This window comes from Chanodichthys erythropterus, chromosome 2 (genome assembly GCF_024489055.1).
Source record: "Chanodichthys erythropterus isolate Z2021 chromosome 2, ASM2448905v1, whole genome shotgun sequence".
NCBI classification, from domain to species: Eukaryota; Metazoa; Chordata; class Actinopteri; order Cypriniformes; family Xenocyprididae; genus Chanodichthys; species Chanodichthys erythropterus.
Genome location: NC_090222.1, coordinates 5,165,731 through 5,183,409, shown reverse-complemented (window position 1 = coordinate 5,183,409; position 17,679 = coordinate 5,165,731). Strand labels below are relative to the sequence as shown.

Here is a 17,679-nt window from a genome sequence, read left to right as displayed (position 1 = left end):
TAATGTTAACCAATGTTAACAAATGGAACTTTATTGTAAAGTGTTACCAAAAATATATGTTTTCACTATTTCAGTTGAATATAAGTAATGCTGCACCTACAACTCTCTATTAGTTGAGTATAGACTGTTAGGTTTGGGTTAAGGTTAGTAAAATAAGTTGGCTTGTAGTTGCACAGTTACTTATAGTCAACATAATATCTAAAAATAAATAAATAATTCAAATTTGTTTAATTCAAAATTGTTTATATATTATATATATATATATATATATATATATATATATATATATATATATATATATATATATATATATATATATATATATATATATATATATATATTAGAAATAATGCAATCAGAATATTAACATTTTGGTTCATTGGAATCAAAGGTTTTCAATATTGCAGGATAAAATAAGTCTTGCTAAACACTAGGTTTCAGAGCACAGGTAAAGTGACCACCTGCTCCATAAATCCCAAATAACATCTGTCTCCTGAGGGATAGAGCCATAACTGACATGCCATGAAACCCAGAGATGGGAGTGGCTCGAAACAACGCAGAGAGAACAAATCTATACACTTACACCAAACGATTCTTAAAACATTTAGTTTCTTTATATACATAAATCTATAGAGAGTTAGAAATTAAGCAAGCACCCCGTCATCTCTGAGACATGTATGGTGTAAGGTAAGGTATATGATTCTCCTCCAGCGTGGTAATAAGAGTCTGCCACCACAGTCTGATCGTCCATCCTTAAGCCTCCATTGATCTGCCTCAGCTCCCTCTCTGGTACATGGCTCACTGAGCTCCAGTCTGGCCCATATCCCGTCTGAGAGTCCCTGCTGGAGCGCGCACCTGGACTCTGGGAGCCCCGGCCAGAGTCCAGGGAGCTTTCAGAGGGGATATCCTCGCACAGCATGATCACACGGTCCTCAGCATCACTCGCAGAAGCCACAGTACTGCTGGAGCCAGTCCGACGCTTCTTAAAGGACAGACGCCTCTTCATGTTCAACATCATTGTGTCCTGAAGTGTTTGAAATGCCGCTTCCACACAATGCAATTCCAGTAAAATGTTTCTTGAATTCTCAATATCTCCTCCACATGGAAACGTGAACCCTTCTGTTATTAGTTATTCTTCTTTTTCTCAAATCCATTTGTTCCCAAAGAGCTCCAAAAAAGAAACCAAGTTGAAGTTTGAAGTTGTTTTTTTGCAATGCAGGTGGTGCCTGTAAAAGGAGGCAGATCCTACAACTCCAATGGGTGTTCCTGGTTGACAAAAGCATCAAATCCTCCCTGCTTATGTGAGGATCAACGGGGCGTACCCAAGCTTTGCAGGTACACGTCCATGTTTCGGGAAAGGTGCCCTGTGGGGAGGCCTGTCTCCGCTCCAACAGGAACCACACCTTGTGGCATTTATCTTTTCAATTTTCACTGCAAAACTGCCTTCATTGTACACTTCTTTTAACACTATTTTCTTACTCAGTCTCGCCCTGGTCTCTTTTGTCCTTGCGTCTATATACGGGACACACCCACATTACAGAAAAACTGCACTCATTTAGCCTGGATCTGTGTGGCTTTGATTTCCTTTTGTTTGCAAAACAATCTATCATTTATTTCATTGTATAATTGATGTTGATATCGTTCTAAACCACGTGGAACACAAAAGGAGACATTTTTAAGAATGAACATGCTCCTCTTTTCCACATAATAAAATCAGACCATGGGCTGCCAAACTTCACAAAGTACTCCATACAATTTGTGCTCTATATTCCACGTCTTCTGATGTCAATCTTTGTGTGAGGAACACTTAAATTATGTAAGTTATTATTGCCCTCTTGCATAGTTTTCAAATCTCATTTCCATAAATCTGATCATTATAGCATTGAGCATTGCAATTCTCTGGCTCACATGTGACCCTGATCATATACCTATGTTTAATGGAAAAGAGCAGTTCTGCATAATATCTTCTTTTGTGTTCCTTAGAAGAAGGAAAGTATGTGTAGAAGAATTTAAACATTTATGTTTGAATATCAAAGACAGATGAAACTCTAAAAGACAGTGCCAGTATAAACTGTCAGTTGTGTACATAATGCTGATTTGACATTTGACGTGCTCAGGGCGTTTATTTTGACAAAAAAATGTGCTTCAGATCAGAACATTGTACTCCTTGGCATCAAGTATAAGTTTGATCAAGAGTGAAGCTCAATGTTGCAACATGTTCTCCAACCAATATGACCATATAGGTCGTTTGTCACTTCCCTGAAATACGACCCATAGGAGTGTTTACTAGAGTGGCGCCCCTATCGTCAACAGGACACTTTCATTTTAATACATGAAAAACGTCCCATAGGAGCGTTTGCTAAAGTTGCGCCCCTCTTGACAACAGGACACTTTCATTTTAATGCATTGTTTCCTTTTATCTGTGTCACATTTTGGGTTTCCCGTAGCTCAATTGGCAGAGCATTGCAATAACAATATGCAATCATGTGATCATGCCATCATGGGTTCGATCCCAGGGAACACATGTGCTCATAAAGAGTATATGCAGTATAAATCACTAAGGGTAGGTTTAAGGATGTAACAACACTGTCATTATTTTTACGCCTGCTAGAGGGCGCATGACTTTAAAACATAAATATAGGTTGTAATAAGGTGCTTGAAAAACGACATAGAGTCCTATACTCCAATGTTGTGTAAGGTAAGAACCTGATGAACACATTTCTATATTCCAACATTTAAATAACAACTTTGCAACTACATGTCAACTTAAACTACTAACCCCCAGCCAGTCTACTAACAGTCAAGTACAGTCTACTTATACTCTAATGAGAGTTAGTTGACGTAGTAGCAAAGTCACTTTTAGTTAGTAGACTAATGTGGAGCATCAAAATAAAGTGTTAGCTAAAAAGATTACGCTTCAATATACAAGCGCACATTCCACCTTAATCTTGAGTAAAGAATAAAAACGCACTTACTCATGTTTGTGTATAACAGCATTGAAGAGTTTTCCGTCCCTCCAGCTAGTGGTGAAGTTATCGCAGCGGATACCGTGGTAACCCTCCACCATACGCTGAGACCAGAGGAGCAGCTTTTCCTTCGCTGACATATCATCTGACTGACCATTCACCTGGATATCTGAAATCTACCAGCCCAGAAAAATGGGTTTCATAGATTCAGTGACATGCAGCAGCAGTAGCAATATGTGTATCGTATAGTTGTCAATAAATAATTAAAGTGGTTGATTTTTAGCCATGCATTACCATGCAAATTCATCCCCACTAAATACCAATGACCTCCTAAGACCCTTCTGAGACCCGTCGTCATACTCAATGCATGAACATGTAGCAAAAAGAATGCAATTCATTAAATTAAAATCCAATTACCTTGTAAACTCACAGTTTGAAGTAGCTAAACAACAGTATCTGCCACAAAACAATGAGGATCTCAAATAGATCAACTTGAAAAGATACATTTATTGACTAAATATAGATAATAAAACCAGCATTGAACTACTGTAGATGTGATTTTGTCAAATGTCAGACTTCAAGACAGTAAAGTCAGACTAGCTGACTGTGCATGTGCAAAACAACAGGCCGATAAAAACAGTTCTGTAGTGTTCTGTCTCACTATTCAATGCTTGTAAGAGAAGTAGCTTATTACGGAAAAAGCACTATTCACACTATTGACTGATGTAGTGAAGATGTTTGGTCACCATGATTTTGCCAAGTAAGACATGTTCCTGGATCAACATATTTTGTTGATCCTGGAACAACATTCCTATCTGAAAATGTAGTCTTAACCTTTTCCCAACCCCTAAACCTACTCATAACTTATCCCTAAAACCAGAGGGAAATGATACTGTTGTGGAAGCACCTAACTCAGGTTGTAAGCCTAAACTTGACATAAATGGTAAACTTGTCCCTCAAATCTGATTGGTTGATTGGAATGTTGTTCCAGGATCAACAAAGATGTTGATCCAGGAACATGTTGTACTTGGTGAAATCACGTTCACCAAGATGAAGATACTTTTTAGGCCGCATTTATACTGTAGCTCTTGATGCCCAATTCCCATTTGTTGACTATATCCGATTGTTTTGATGTCCACCTTACATCTTTTAAAAGTGATCCAGTTCTGTACTTACACTATAGGCTACACTTGGCGAAACAACCCAAAGTAGACGCACTGACCTGGAAAAGATTAGGCTGAAAAGGAAATAAAAATGGCGCAATTTACAAAGGATGCTTTCCGCACCATCTTTAAAGGTCAAAACTTAGGGTTAAGCCTTTGTACTTCATTGTGCCATTGAAAAGAGTCATGTGATCAGAGTTGGTGTCCACTTGACTTGATGTCATTTGCCACCGTCACTTTTTCAATGATGTACGACTCACAATGACAAGGGGATTTTCCGATCTGTCCACTTACATGGCAGATACAAATGCACATATCCGATTTATATCAGATTTATTTCCACACATGAATGAGGCCTGAAACAGATCTGAGAATATTGGAATCCATTTGCTTTTTTCCTGCTTATACATTTGTGTGTCATTCAATCTGTGCCATGTGGAAAGAAAATGGCTCTTTTATTTCCTGGGGAAGTAGGCAGCAGTCCAAACTCCACCCCTACACATAAACCTCTCTGCCTCTTCTGGATGAACCTGACATCCTGCCAACTTGTTTCATCTATCCAAGGAAATCAGATTCTCTCAAAAGCTGGACACACCCAAGCAGAATAATCATCTGGATTTGTGTCAGACTCCTGCAGCTGTAACATGACTGAGTCTTTATGTGTGTATTTTTAATTGTTTGAGGTGGAATAAATCAAGGTGTGGTTGTAATTGAACACATTGAACATCAGATTCACATAATTAGGTCAAAAAAAATTGCCTGGATATTAGATTATGAAATTAGATTAGATCAGATCAGAGACTCTCAATTCCTCACGGCGCCCAAGACACTGAACAGATTCATTTACAGAATCTTCATTTTCGCATACTAAGACTGGTTGGATCATATTGGAAATTCCTGATTGTAGGAGGTTATAAAACATGAGAAACATATTTTATTGCATGAGGCAGATACTGGTTTGAAGCTAAAATTATTGACCCCATTGATGTTTGATTGGAAGGTGTAAAATTAACAGACCCACTTGAACCAGTGATTGACCCAGATTCAAGTGATTGGCCAGACCGATTTGGAGCCCAGGAGGAGAAGGAGGTAAATGGTATGGGAACTTAACACTGACAGAATAGGAGACCTGGAAGTGGAGGATGATGGTCCATATGAGACCCAGTGTAAGCTTTGGGTTTCCGTCGGCAATATCATCATTCCTGATATTCACCAGCTTGACCTGTGATTTCCAGAGAAGAACATCAATTCACGTTTGAGTTAAAGTTTAATTTGAGAGATTGTCCTACCTTGTAATCAAGATTAACAAATAAATTATAGAATAAACTAATGTAGCTTGAAAGTTGAGTTGGTCTTGTACCTGTCGGCGTCTGAGGAAATCCAGTGCTATCTGCACATTTTGCAGTTTGTGGAATCGCATGCGTCCTCTCTCACGCGGCTGTGGAGACAAACAAAGGCTGGTTAAGACACAAAACAGAAAGGATGAGACTGCAGTGTGTCCTTGAGTGCCTAAGCTTCTTTTGAACGTCAAAATGAAGGAAGAATTAAAAATGTGGAGAACCTTTTTATGAAGCAAATATATCTGGTTAAAGTTTATTTCAATAGACCAATTTAGACATTCTACTAACTGCAAGTAACTTTGCAACTACATGTCAACTACCAGTCAGAGTATTAGTAGACTGTAGTAGACAGATTCGGTGATAGGCTTAGCTACTAATACTCTAATGACTGATAGTTGACATGTAGTGACAAAGTTACTTATAGTTAGTAGAATGTCTAAAGTGGACCATCGAAATAAACTGTAACCAGATATGTGAACACTAATAAAGCAAAGTAAAGACAAAGACCACATGAAATCAAATCTTCTAGTCCACATCTGCTAGCAATGATGGCATTTACATGTAAGTTTACTATGAAATAAGTGTACATGTAAGTGTAACTAAATCTGTATTTTATCTGTATCATCCAATAAGCTCCATACTAGAATGAGCACATGCTCTTCATAATCAATACAGACTTTGATATGCCCCACCCCAACTTCCTGTTTCAGTAGGAAATACATCAATACAGATAACTGTAAGTCATTTCATGGGGTCTTCAAGACTACAGTGTATGACAGAAGTGATGGTCTTGTGGCCTATTATACAACTATTATGGATGAATGCTAAAAATGTTTATATTATAGAAAACAACCCAAAACTCACCATCTGACACACCACCTTTTTATGACCTGAACACCTTAAAGGATTAGTTCACTTTCAAAAATATTTTTTCCTGATAATTTATTCACCCCCATTTCATTTAAGATGTTCATGTCTTTCTTTCTTCAGTCAAAAAGAAATTAAGGTTTGTGATGAAAACATTCCAGGATTATTCTCCTTATAGTGGACTTCAATGGGCACCAAACGGTTGAAGGTCAAAATTTGTTTTAGTGCAGCTTCAAAGGGCTTTAAACGATACCAGACGAGGAATAAGGGTCTTATCTAGAGAAATGATCGGTCATTTTCGAAAAAAAATTTAAATGTATATGCTTTATATAAACAAATGATCACCTTCCAAGTGGTCCTGCCAAAACCGCACTTTCGTATTGGTATTTAGTATATTCAAAACGCTTACGCTGTATGTCCTACATCTTCCCTATTCTACTTACGGAATGAACACAGTGCCAGTTCCACTTTTTCTGTAAGTAGAATAGGGAAGGTGTAGGACATACAGCGTAAGCTTTTTGAAGAATGCGAAAGTGCAGTTTTGGAGGAAGCACGTGCAAGGTGATCATTTGTTTATATAAAGCATATACATTTCCTTTTTTTTTTTTTTTTCCCGAAAATGACAGATCATTTCGCTTGATAAGACTCTTATTCCTCGTCTGGTATTGTTTAAAGCTCTTTGAAGCTGCACTGAAACCTGTTGGTTACTGTTGAAGTCCACTATAAGGAGAATAATCCTGGAATGTTTTAATCAAAATTTCTTTTTGACTGAAGAAAGAAAGACATGAACATCTTGGATGACATGGGGGTGAGTTAATTATCAGGAAAATTTTATTTGAAAGTGAACTAATCCTTTAAACTAACTTTAAAATGCAGTCCAGAAAAAAGCTTTGTTCAGCACTAGTATACACATTTTGCTAATAGTCAGGGTAGTTACTTAAAATGTAGTTACTTAAGTAGTTACATAAGATATCATTCGCTATATCGGTCACACACCCAAACTATGACGAGGTTCAGATAGATGGTGTCATAAAGAGAAACAGCATCAGTCATGCGCAAGTGGAATTGTGCTATACTGTTATTCCTACCAGGGAAATTCCAATAGTCCCTCAGTTTAAAAGAAAAAAACATGCTTTATTAAGACACAATGTTTTTTTTCCCCCTTAAACAGATCTTAAAGGGTTAGTTCACCCAAACATTTATATTATGTCATTCTCACCCTCATGTCGTTCCAAACCCGTAAGACCTCCGTTCATCTTCAGAACACAGTTTAAGATATTTTAGATTTAGTCCGAGCGCTTTCTGTCCCTACATTGAAAATGTATGTACGGTAGACTGTCCATGTCCAGAAAGGTAATAAAAACATCATCAAAGTAGTCCATGTGACATCAGTGGGTTAGTTAGAAGGTTTTGAAGCATCGAAAATACATTTTGGTCCAAAAATAACAAAAACTACGACTTTATTCAGCATTGTATTCTCTTCCAGAATCCTTTCCACTGAATTGATTCCATTCAATTGATCCCATTGAATCCTTTCATCTGTCGGCGTTGGTAATGCACTTTTATGTCGCCGTGGTTGTTTTTGGCGATTAGGACATCCGCGACATGCACACTTACGCACCATTTTAAAAAATATAGCAATACCAAAATACAAACAATGTAGAAAAGCTTGAATACAGCTGCTTCTTCTTCTTCTTCTTCTTCTTCTTTTTGTTTTACGGTGGTTGGCATCCAGTATTTTGGTGCATTACCGCCCCCTTCTTGTAAACGAAGCTCGGTTGCACCAGATAACACGTCAGCAGCGTCACTGCGGAGTCGTGAACGTGGATTGACAGCAGACCCGGCAGAGAAGACAATGCTGAATAAAGTCGTAGTTTTTGTTATTTTTGAACCAAAATGTATTTTCGATGCTTCAAAAACTTCTAACTGACCCACTGATGTCACATGGACTACTCTGATGATGTTTTTATTACCTTTCTGGACATGGACCGTATACCGTACATACATTTTCAATGGAGGGACAGAAAGCTCTCGGACTAAATCTAAAATATCTTAAACTGTGTTCTGAAGATGAATGGAGGTCTTACAGGTTTGGAACGACATGAGGGTGAGTCATTAATGACATAATTTTCATTTTTGGGTGAACTAACCCTATAAATCTTTCAGATCTTTTTATTTGCAATTCTTAATGAAGTCTTTTAACATTTAGCTCTTTATTTTATCAGTAGAGATACTTAGCATTGACAAACATAGTTTGAAACATCAAAGTAACTCTAGGAAGCGAATGAAAACATGACTACAACAAGACTGGCGGAAGTGACATCATGCGCAAGCCAGCCACAGTGAGTGACCCATGCCAATGAAGCATCTACATCACTCACCAACCGTACGCTCCGCACAACGTCCCTCTCCCTCGTCTTGACCCAACAAGAGAAGTGCAAAGAGAGCAGACAGAAGTCAAAGGGCAAAGGTTAGCAAAGAGATGGTGGGTCAGTGTCAAAGGAAGAAAGAATGATAGGCAGAGAAAGAGTCAAAGAGGTGCCACACAGAAAAAAGAAAAGCCAGAGAGTTAATGTCTAAGCTAGAGCCAAGAAATTAAGCAGTATGATGGGATGATGTCAAGAATTTGCCTGGAATATCTGAACCCAGTGTTTTGGGTGTGATTCAACATAACATCTTTCGATTGGAAGACGTATTCCAAGGCATCACCCATAAATATGGTGGGGTGTTCAGGTCTTCGTTGACCTGGAGGTCGGGACTTTGGATTTGTTTGAAGGCTGAGGGCAGGGTTGGAGTTTTGAAGGTGGAGAGGTTGGAATCTGAATAGGAGAAGTGATTGGTCATCTCTTGTTTAGCTGTGCTGAAATAGCAGAGGCTAGCTTTATAGTTCCTGTCCCATATGGCACACTTCATGTGGACTTGCGGTCTTGTGGGCTTACAATGTCCATTAAGTCTACAAGACCATAGGGTGTCCCATTTGTCATTTTTGGGCTTCCTTTTGCGGCCGATATGCACTTTTTCTGAGCCCACACTGAAGTGAGTGCCACTGCAGAACTCTACCTGACAGTCAAAGAGGCGTTATGACACAAAGCATGGACTCAGAGGAAGACTGAGAGGGCTTAGGGTTCCATTAAGGACAGGGCCATACAAGTCAGTGTAAGACAATCTCTAATACTCACCAGCGTCTCCCCGGAGAGGACCTCCAGAAGGGAGATCAGGTTATGTCCATCTCGGAGATCTTCATACAGGTCATTCACATGACGCTGAGTCTGAGGATGGAGAAAAAACAAATCATTTTATGAGTGTTGCATTAAAAATCACATCATCCCTGCAGTAAGAAAACAATGCATTATTAGTTAAGCGCAAACTCATTTTCTTTTAAAGAAAAGTTCTAAAGATTTCATTGCTCATGCAATCACAGTTCTGCATGGAAGCTTGTTTCCACCACCGAATAAAAAATAAAAAAGGTTACTGTGACTTTTTATCTTACAATTCTGACTTCTTTTCTCAGAATTGTGACAAAAAAAATGGACTTTATAACTTGCAATTGCAAGTTTATATCTCAAAATTCTGAGAAAAGAAGTCAGAAACTGACTTTATTTCTCGCAAATGCGAGTTTATATCACGCAATTTTGTTTACAAAATTGTCATCATTTATCTTTCCACATGTATATTATTTTCCTTACACGAAACACTAAATTAGACGCTCGGTAAAATGTGTGAGCTTCCAGGATTTTTTTTGTTTTTTGCATTCAAGGAAACTGGATGGTGATGCCAATCTCCAAAAATACAAGTCATGTGCTGTCACATATATTCCAATTCACTTTTTCAATTCCAATTTTTATTTTTAATGGTACTTTTTTGTGTGTGTGTTTTTTTTTTTTTTTTTTAGCTTGGTAGTATGAATCCCTATTCAATTTTCTAGTACGGATAATTAAGTTAATTCCGAAGACATTTCATCTAGCTTCTAATTGTGTGTTTAATTGAAAATAATGCGAATATACGGAACAAGATTTCGAAACAAATTGTGATTTTGGGGTGCATCTTAAACTCCAAAGCTGGCTTCAGCTGGGCAGCAGCTTCTAAATACAAGCATGCATGTCTCTTGTTAAGAGGATAAAAACAATACTGAATTCAATGGGATTCATTCATGCTTTGCTCAGCAAGTACAGGACGGGGCAATGCATCGCTCCAGGCAGAAGGGCAACCCACCTGCCTCACGTCAAAAAATATCTGACAAATGATTTATTGAGTGACAGTGTAAATTAAATTCTGAAGCTTTTTTGTTTCTTTCTTTCTTTTTAAAACCACCAAGTCACAAGTTGCATATTTAGATGCTGTATAAAACCCAACTGAATATATATATATATATATATATATATATATATCTATATATCTATATATCTATATATATATATATATATATATATATATCTATATATCTATATATATATATATATATATATATATATATATATATATATATATATATATATATATATATATATATTCTCTGTTATTTGTTCTTTATGGAGTTTGACAGTCATGGTCAACATGAACTAATGCATATGGGTTTGGAACAACATAACAGTGAGTGATCAATGACTTTTGTAATTAACTATTCCTTTTGTTATACAGCAAAGCCTATCTTTCTCAATATTTCAAAATATAGTAAAATTGCTTTCAAAGTACAAAATCAAAGTACATTGACAAATTAGCGTCAGTGTACATCCAGTACGAGTGAGCAGGTAGTGATCCATGCATGTGATGAGGCAGACTTTTGATTTCTTTTGCTGTACTTCATGAGAGTGAGACTAAAATCTTCAAGCTCTAACTGCGAGCATCAATCCACATTCTTCATGTGACAGCAGAAGAAATCATCAGATTGAGAGCCTTGGGGAGGACAGGAATAGTGTACATGCATGTGTGAGAGCAGGGCCTGCTGGGACACGCTGACAGATGGACCTACCTCAGCTCTCCGGTGCTGGATGAATGAACGGAGCAGGAGAGGAAAAGAGGAAGGACGCGATGATGAGGAGGAGAGAAGAGGGAAGACAGAGAGTTAGAGCTGATTAGAAATGGAAGAAAGAAGTGAAGGTTGAAAATGAAGGACAACATTAAGATTAATATGATTTAAAGGCTGATGCTGAAACTTAAAAACAGCTCATGATAGATAGATAGATAGATAGATAGATAGATAGATAGATAGATAGATAGATAGATAGATAGATAGATAGATAGATAGATAGATAGATAGATAGATAGATAGATAGATAGATAGATAGATAGATAGATAGATAGATAGATAGATAGATAGATAGATAGATAGATAGATAGATAGATAGATAGATAGATAGATAGATAGATAGATAGATAGATATGCAGAGGTCATACTGAGCCACTAGAGGTCTCTGTTGATGCACTGAATGTCAGTATATAATACCCAACATGTCCACTAGCAGAAGCTCACACACAAATGATGTGCTATAATGTATCATATCACAGTTTGTGTTAAATTCATACAGTGGAAAAACACCAACATCAGTGTGTATCATATGGTAATAAGTCTCATCTGTGCTGTCTATACCCATTTATTTGTCCGTTGTGCATCTTTCCCTCTCAGGTCAATCAGCACAAAGCAATATTAACATCTAAGAAGTGCTACATAAAAACTGATGACAGATACAAACACAGCGCAAACTGAGCAATCAGTGTTTTTTGTGATCTGTAAGTGTTTGTCAAGGTCAAACTCAAACATTCAGTCAGCAAATATAGATGTGTCGGTGTTGAACACAGTCTGAAGGGCTTATATTTGATGGTATAAAGAGTGAAAAGACAGACTCAATCATTCTGTTAAATATAAATATATAAATGATAGTGATATAATTATATACAGTATATAAAACTGTTATTTTATTTTAGAAATTTGGCCAAAATGTCAAAATTCATATTGAAGTTGCACCAGGTAGAGCAATGAGAATCCTAGGCATTTGATAAAGGTCAAAATAAATTAGGAGAAGCATTATCAGAAATAATATTACGCAGCTATTACTATCCAGATTGGAGCAGATTTCTCAGGACATAAAATTAGCCTGAAAGAGTTGTGAGGAAAAATAGCTTTTCATTCAGATGGGATAAAAATACAAAAATGATGTCTATGAAACATACATTTTTCCTGGTCCCATCTGAATAAGGCTTTTGTTTAGTCACAGATAAAGGGTTTAAATAAGACTGATGGAGCAGCAGATGTGAGTAGATGAACACAGCCAAACATCTGTGCAGCACATGTGCTACTGTTGGCTGGACTGACAAGTGTTTATACCCTGAATATGATACGTGAGTTGCAAAATGAATCCAGATGTTGCATGTTAGTCTTTTGTTCTGAAGGTTTTTTTTTTTTTTTCATCTACAGTGAATGAACAGGTTTGACTGATTTGTAAGAGTGCAAATAACCTCCATTCTTGTCCAGTGTTACATCTTCATTATCTTTTGTTTGGCTTTTCAGTGCAGCCCTTCTCGGCCTAAATACATTCTAGATTAACAATGAGAAATGAGCTGCGTGTAGATTTATAACCTGTGCGGACAGGATATGACCCGCTTCTCTGCAAATATATGTGTCCTCACTTAAAAGAATACCAGGGCTGAAACAGAAATCATGCTGTGGGCAATTTACCGGTAGACATGATAAACCAATTTGTACATGTTTTACGAGGTGGCTAATTCGTACAAATTCATACGACCTCACTCGCTGGATTTCATACGTTTTTTGCTAAATCACACGTATTTTAGGAGTTGCCAAATTCGTATGAATTTGAATGAATGACCTAGCCCTAAACCTACCCGTCACTGGGGTTTAGACAAATCGTACGAATTAGCCACCTCATAAAATACATATGAATTGGTCGTGAGATAGCATTGGATAAACTGATAAATTTGGCAACTGGTATAATGTCAGATTATCTATCGCGGTTATGCTCACATGACATTGCAATGCTGCACTGTCATAAAAGTATATCCTTTGTATGCATTTTTAAGCCAAGCATGCAAATTTATGTTATTCAAGCACAATAAGACATGAAAGAAAACCCCAGTTGTAATAAATTATAATACGCATCTATTCATTGTTAAAGTATAATGCATTAAAAACACATGACAAACAACCAATGTCAGGAACCGGCACATATTATAATGCATTTTAACTTTGGTTGCAATTATTTATGAAAATATATAATGCATTATACTGTAGATTATGAAGACCTTTATAATAAGTATTTTATTTCAGCTATTTGCCAAGGCAAAATTTTTCAAAATAACTAAGGGTACGTTTACACGACGATGTGGTACTAAAAACTGAAAGACTTGCATTTTTCACGTACAGACGACAACATTGTCAAAATGATCCCATTCATACTGATCTTTGAAAACAATAAAAACACTGTATACTGCTGCAAGGCCAGTAGTTGGCGACGTCACTTTATAAAGAAACACTATGCAGGCATAGATGAAACATGTAATTACGGAAGAGGATTAGGGCCAAGCAATAATAAAAAAAATCTCGAGTTTAAAGTTGTTAAATTTCGAGAAAAAACTCGTTACATTTCGAGAAAAAAGTCGAAATAAAATGTTGAGAATAAACTCGTTAAATTATGAGAAAAAATCGTTAAATTTCGAGAAAAAAGTCGAGATAAAATGTTGAGAATAAAGTCATTAAATTTTGATAAAAAAGTCGTTAAATTATGAGAACAAATTCGTTAATTTTTCCGTATGAGAAAAATTGTTAAATTTCGAGAAAAAAGTCAAGATAAAATGTTGAGAATAAAGTAATTAAATTGAGAAAAAGTCGTTAAATTACGAGAACAAATTTGTTAAATTATGAGAAAAATGACGTTAAATTTCGATAAAAAAGTCGAGATAAAATGTTGAGAATAAAGTAATTAAATTACGAGAAAAAAGTAATTAAATTACAAGAACAAATTCATTAAATTATGAGAAAAATGTTGTTAAATTCTCATAATTTAACGACTTTTTTCTCGTAATTTAATGACTTTATTCTCAACATCTTATCTTGACTTTTTTTCTCGAAATTTAACGACTTTTTTTCTCATAATTTAACGAATTTGTTCTCATCATCTAACAACTTTTTTCTTGTAATTTAATGAGTTTATTCTCAACATTATATCTCAACTTTTTTTCTCGAAATTTAACAACTTTAATCTCGAGATGGTTTTATTTTTTTATTATTGCTTGGCCCTAATCCTCTTCCGTATGTAATACACATGCACATGACGTCACTGTTTTCACAAATTCACGTTTTTGTAGTTTACACAGGGACGATAACGGCACTTTGAAACTCGTTTTCAAAAGTTCGCATTTTCAGGCCCCCAAAATGCTGTTGTCTTGTGAACGGCCAAAACGCATAAAAAGTTTTTAGTTGAAAACGGTGTCATGTAAACGGCCCCTAAAACTGAAATCAAAATGAATAAAAAAACAAATAAAAAACATAAAAATGACCAAAGTTACTAAAACTTTAAATGATTTAAGAGGGGAAAAAATTTAATTCAAAATATTAATAAAAATTATTATATTATCTCAATAACACTAAAATAAAAATGGTTCTAAAAGATGTTTTCTGTGTAAAAACCCAACACATGTGAAAAGAACTGTGAATAAACTGTTTTTATTTTATTACCGACTAAAACATTCTGAATGTTTTAGTTACTGTACATTATTTAGGCTAGTTTTAGTTTTTTTTTTACTTCCAGTGAAATAAACTATATCATGATATATTGCTATAGTGATATAAAATACTCATCTCGCGATATAAGATGTTGGTCATACTTTCCCATTATAGGTCCACACTTAGTGAATCTAAGAAATATCCTTGTTCAAGACACTAAACCGCAGGTTACTTCAGCAGGACTGATGCTTGTATTGTAAATTGCATTGGATTTGTCATCTAATATGATTAGTTATCCTAATCAAACTTTACCAAATTTTAACATCATAAATTGCAGTGAAAAAATAATAAATGTACCTTGATCAAGTGTTTGTTCACCCATTTTGTGAAAGTCTTCTTCTGCACTCTGTCCCGTTCATCTGCAAAAGATAAAGAAAAAGAACATTTAACACACTTCAGCAGTGTTTCGAGTAAATGTCGGGATCTGAAGGGATTTAAGTGTGCCATTTTAATAATGTTAAAATGTTGACATTTAGAATACTATTTTGAGGTTCAAATTTGATGTTGAATCCCAAATGAATATGCAGACAACTAGAAATAAGCCATTTGTAGGTCCATTTCCATGAAAAGTTGTAACACTGTCTCTGTGATGCTTTCAAAACATCGATCTGTTGGTTTGAACATCACGACCAGCCCAAAACAACAACACTGAAGCACGGAATGGTCTGAGTTTGTTTTGAACACAAATGTCGGCATGAAACGGAAGTTGCGATCATCTTTTCTTTTTCCTTATTTTGACGTATATCTGAGTGAAACGACTTCTTGAACAAGAACAAATGTAGGGCGGGGCTTGATTTTGTCCATTGGGAATTGATTGGATGGTTGTGGTCTGCTATTGGTCAATCTAATGTGAGTGACAGGTTGTCCCGCCCTCAACACATCATCAGAGAAGAGATGTCGCTGCAAGAGGGAGGTTACTTTGATTAAAGATTAAGGGGCACATGAATTTAAAAAAAGATGTGCACGGATTAATCATTTATAATAAATACTGCAATATTCCATATAAACAAGAATTGTCAGTCATGGTAACGTTAATAAAGAAACAGTTGAGCTGCACGTGAAGAGAGAAGTGGAACAGATGAAAGCTCATTATCAGAATGATTTCAGTTCTTTGTGTAGGAACGCCTCACATCTACCAAACCATTCAAACACAGCAGCCCACAGGCACACCCAATCTCTGGGTAAAGCTGGAGAGTAATGACTGCAGGAGGTGTCTAGACAGCTTCATTGTCAAGCAAAGATGGAGCACAGGTTTGGGGAGAAGAAAATGTGATGTATTTTAAGGCCTCAGGCTGGGAAATTTGATCGCGAAGGCAGAATAGCTAACTGTGCGTCACCAAAAACACCACAGACACACCTACAGCCTGCAGAATCATGTTCCCTCAGCAGCATCAAACACAAGAGAACATGATCCACACTGCTGTCTCATGCAACTTACCAACAACTGCATTAGTCATCAGTACTGGAGAACATTGCAGTACTTTGAAATTACATGCTCACATTTAATGATAAAGATAGTGAGTTAGTAAAGTTGGTCAGACGTTAGGTGGCCTTAACTGCTAAAACATTTCATAAAATGGTCATACTTTATTTTACAGTACTTACATTGTATTTACCTAAGAAAGTACTGGTACTATAAGATTAAGGTTAGGTTTAGGGGTAGGTTCACGGTTACTATACTACCTAGAGTTATTACAATTACTATAATAAGTACATGTAAATGAGGAACAGCGCTACCCATATAATTATATATAATATACATTACATGTTGGTGCATTGTAATTACAATTAAAGTACTTGCATTTAATTTGCATCACTGTTAACTTTACCCCTAACCACATGTAACGGAGCCCAGCTAGTAGTTGCTGTGCAAGTAAACCTCACTCCTATGATCTCAAGAGATGCTCTAGAGATGACTCTAGGGGTTGCAGCCTTTAGTCTCCTTGTTAGAGCGTCCGGGTTACACATATCCCAACCCTTACCTAAATACAGGGGTGTCCAATCCTGCTCCTGGAGGGCCACTGTCCTAAAAAGTTTAGCTCCAACCCCAATTAAACACACTTGAACCAGCTAATCAAAGTCTTGGTAGGGATACTAGAAACTTCCAGGCAGGTGTGTTGAGGCATGTTGGAGCTAAACTCTTCAGGACAGTGGCCCTTGAGGACTGGGTTTGGACACCACTGCCTTAAAACCTCTAACCCCTTTAATTCTAACCCTACTTTTACTTCTAAACCTAACTATACCTCAAACTCATTAGAAGTAAATGTGGAAACATCATGTAATTGCACAGTAAATCCATTGTCTTGTGGGTATTACACATTAATAGTTAGTAGTTAAGGCCACCAAAGTGTGATGTAATGATACTGTAAAAAATACACAAAATGGCATGTATGAGATTAAAACAATTTATTTATTTATTTATTTTTGCTGGTGGTCTTTGATAGAGTCTTTTGATACACATCTTTCTGGGAGCAAGTGCAAGAAGAAAACTGCTGTAAACTCAAATCATCTCAGCTACAGTTTCTCTTATCACATGTAGGATTGAGAAGAACTTTCTTTGGTCTGAAGAGACCAAACCTGAAGCGATGGGCATCAGTTCTCATGAG

At 36.5% G+C, this 17,679-nt stretch overlaps 1 protein-coding gene across 27 annotated transcripts in view; it reads right to left on the bottom strand.

The window, feature by feature from the left end:
- plecb (plectin b) overlaps nucleotides 1-17,679 on the bottom strand; it is a 188,396-nt gene that overhangs the window by 36,643 nt on the left and 134,074 nt on the right. For 8 of the 27 annotated variants that reach the window (XM_067400119.1, XM_067400190.1, XM_067400229.1 and 5 more), the window contains 7 exons: nucleotides 15,371-15,432; nucleotides 11,306-11,320; nucleotides 9,516-9,605; nucleotides 8,718-8,753; nucleotides 5,490-5,567; nucleotides 5,247-5,351; nucleotides 2,976-3,142 (listed from right to left, as the gene is read on the bottom strand). In XM_067400119.1, the coding sequence (XP_067256220.1) occupies nucleotides 2,976-3,142; nucleotides 5,247-5,351; nucleotides 5,490-5,567; nucleotides 8,718-8,753; nucleotides 9,516-9,605; nucleotides 11,306-11,320; nucleotides 15,371-15,432 (553 nt within the window). The remainder of the gene's footprint in view (nucleotides 1-2,975; nucleotides 3,143-5,246; nucleotides 5,352-5,489; nucleotides 5,568-8,717; nucleotides 8,754-9,515; nucleotides 9,606-11,305; nucleotides 11,321-15,370; nucleotides 15,433-17,679) is intronic. The other 19 variants (XM_067400150.1, XM_067400180.1, XM_067400273.1 and 16 more) reach the window with 7 other exon arrangements.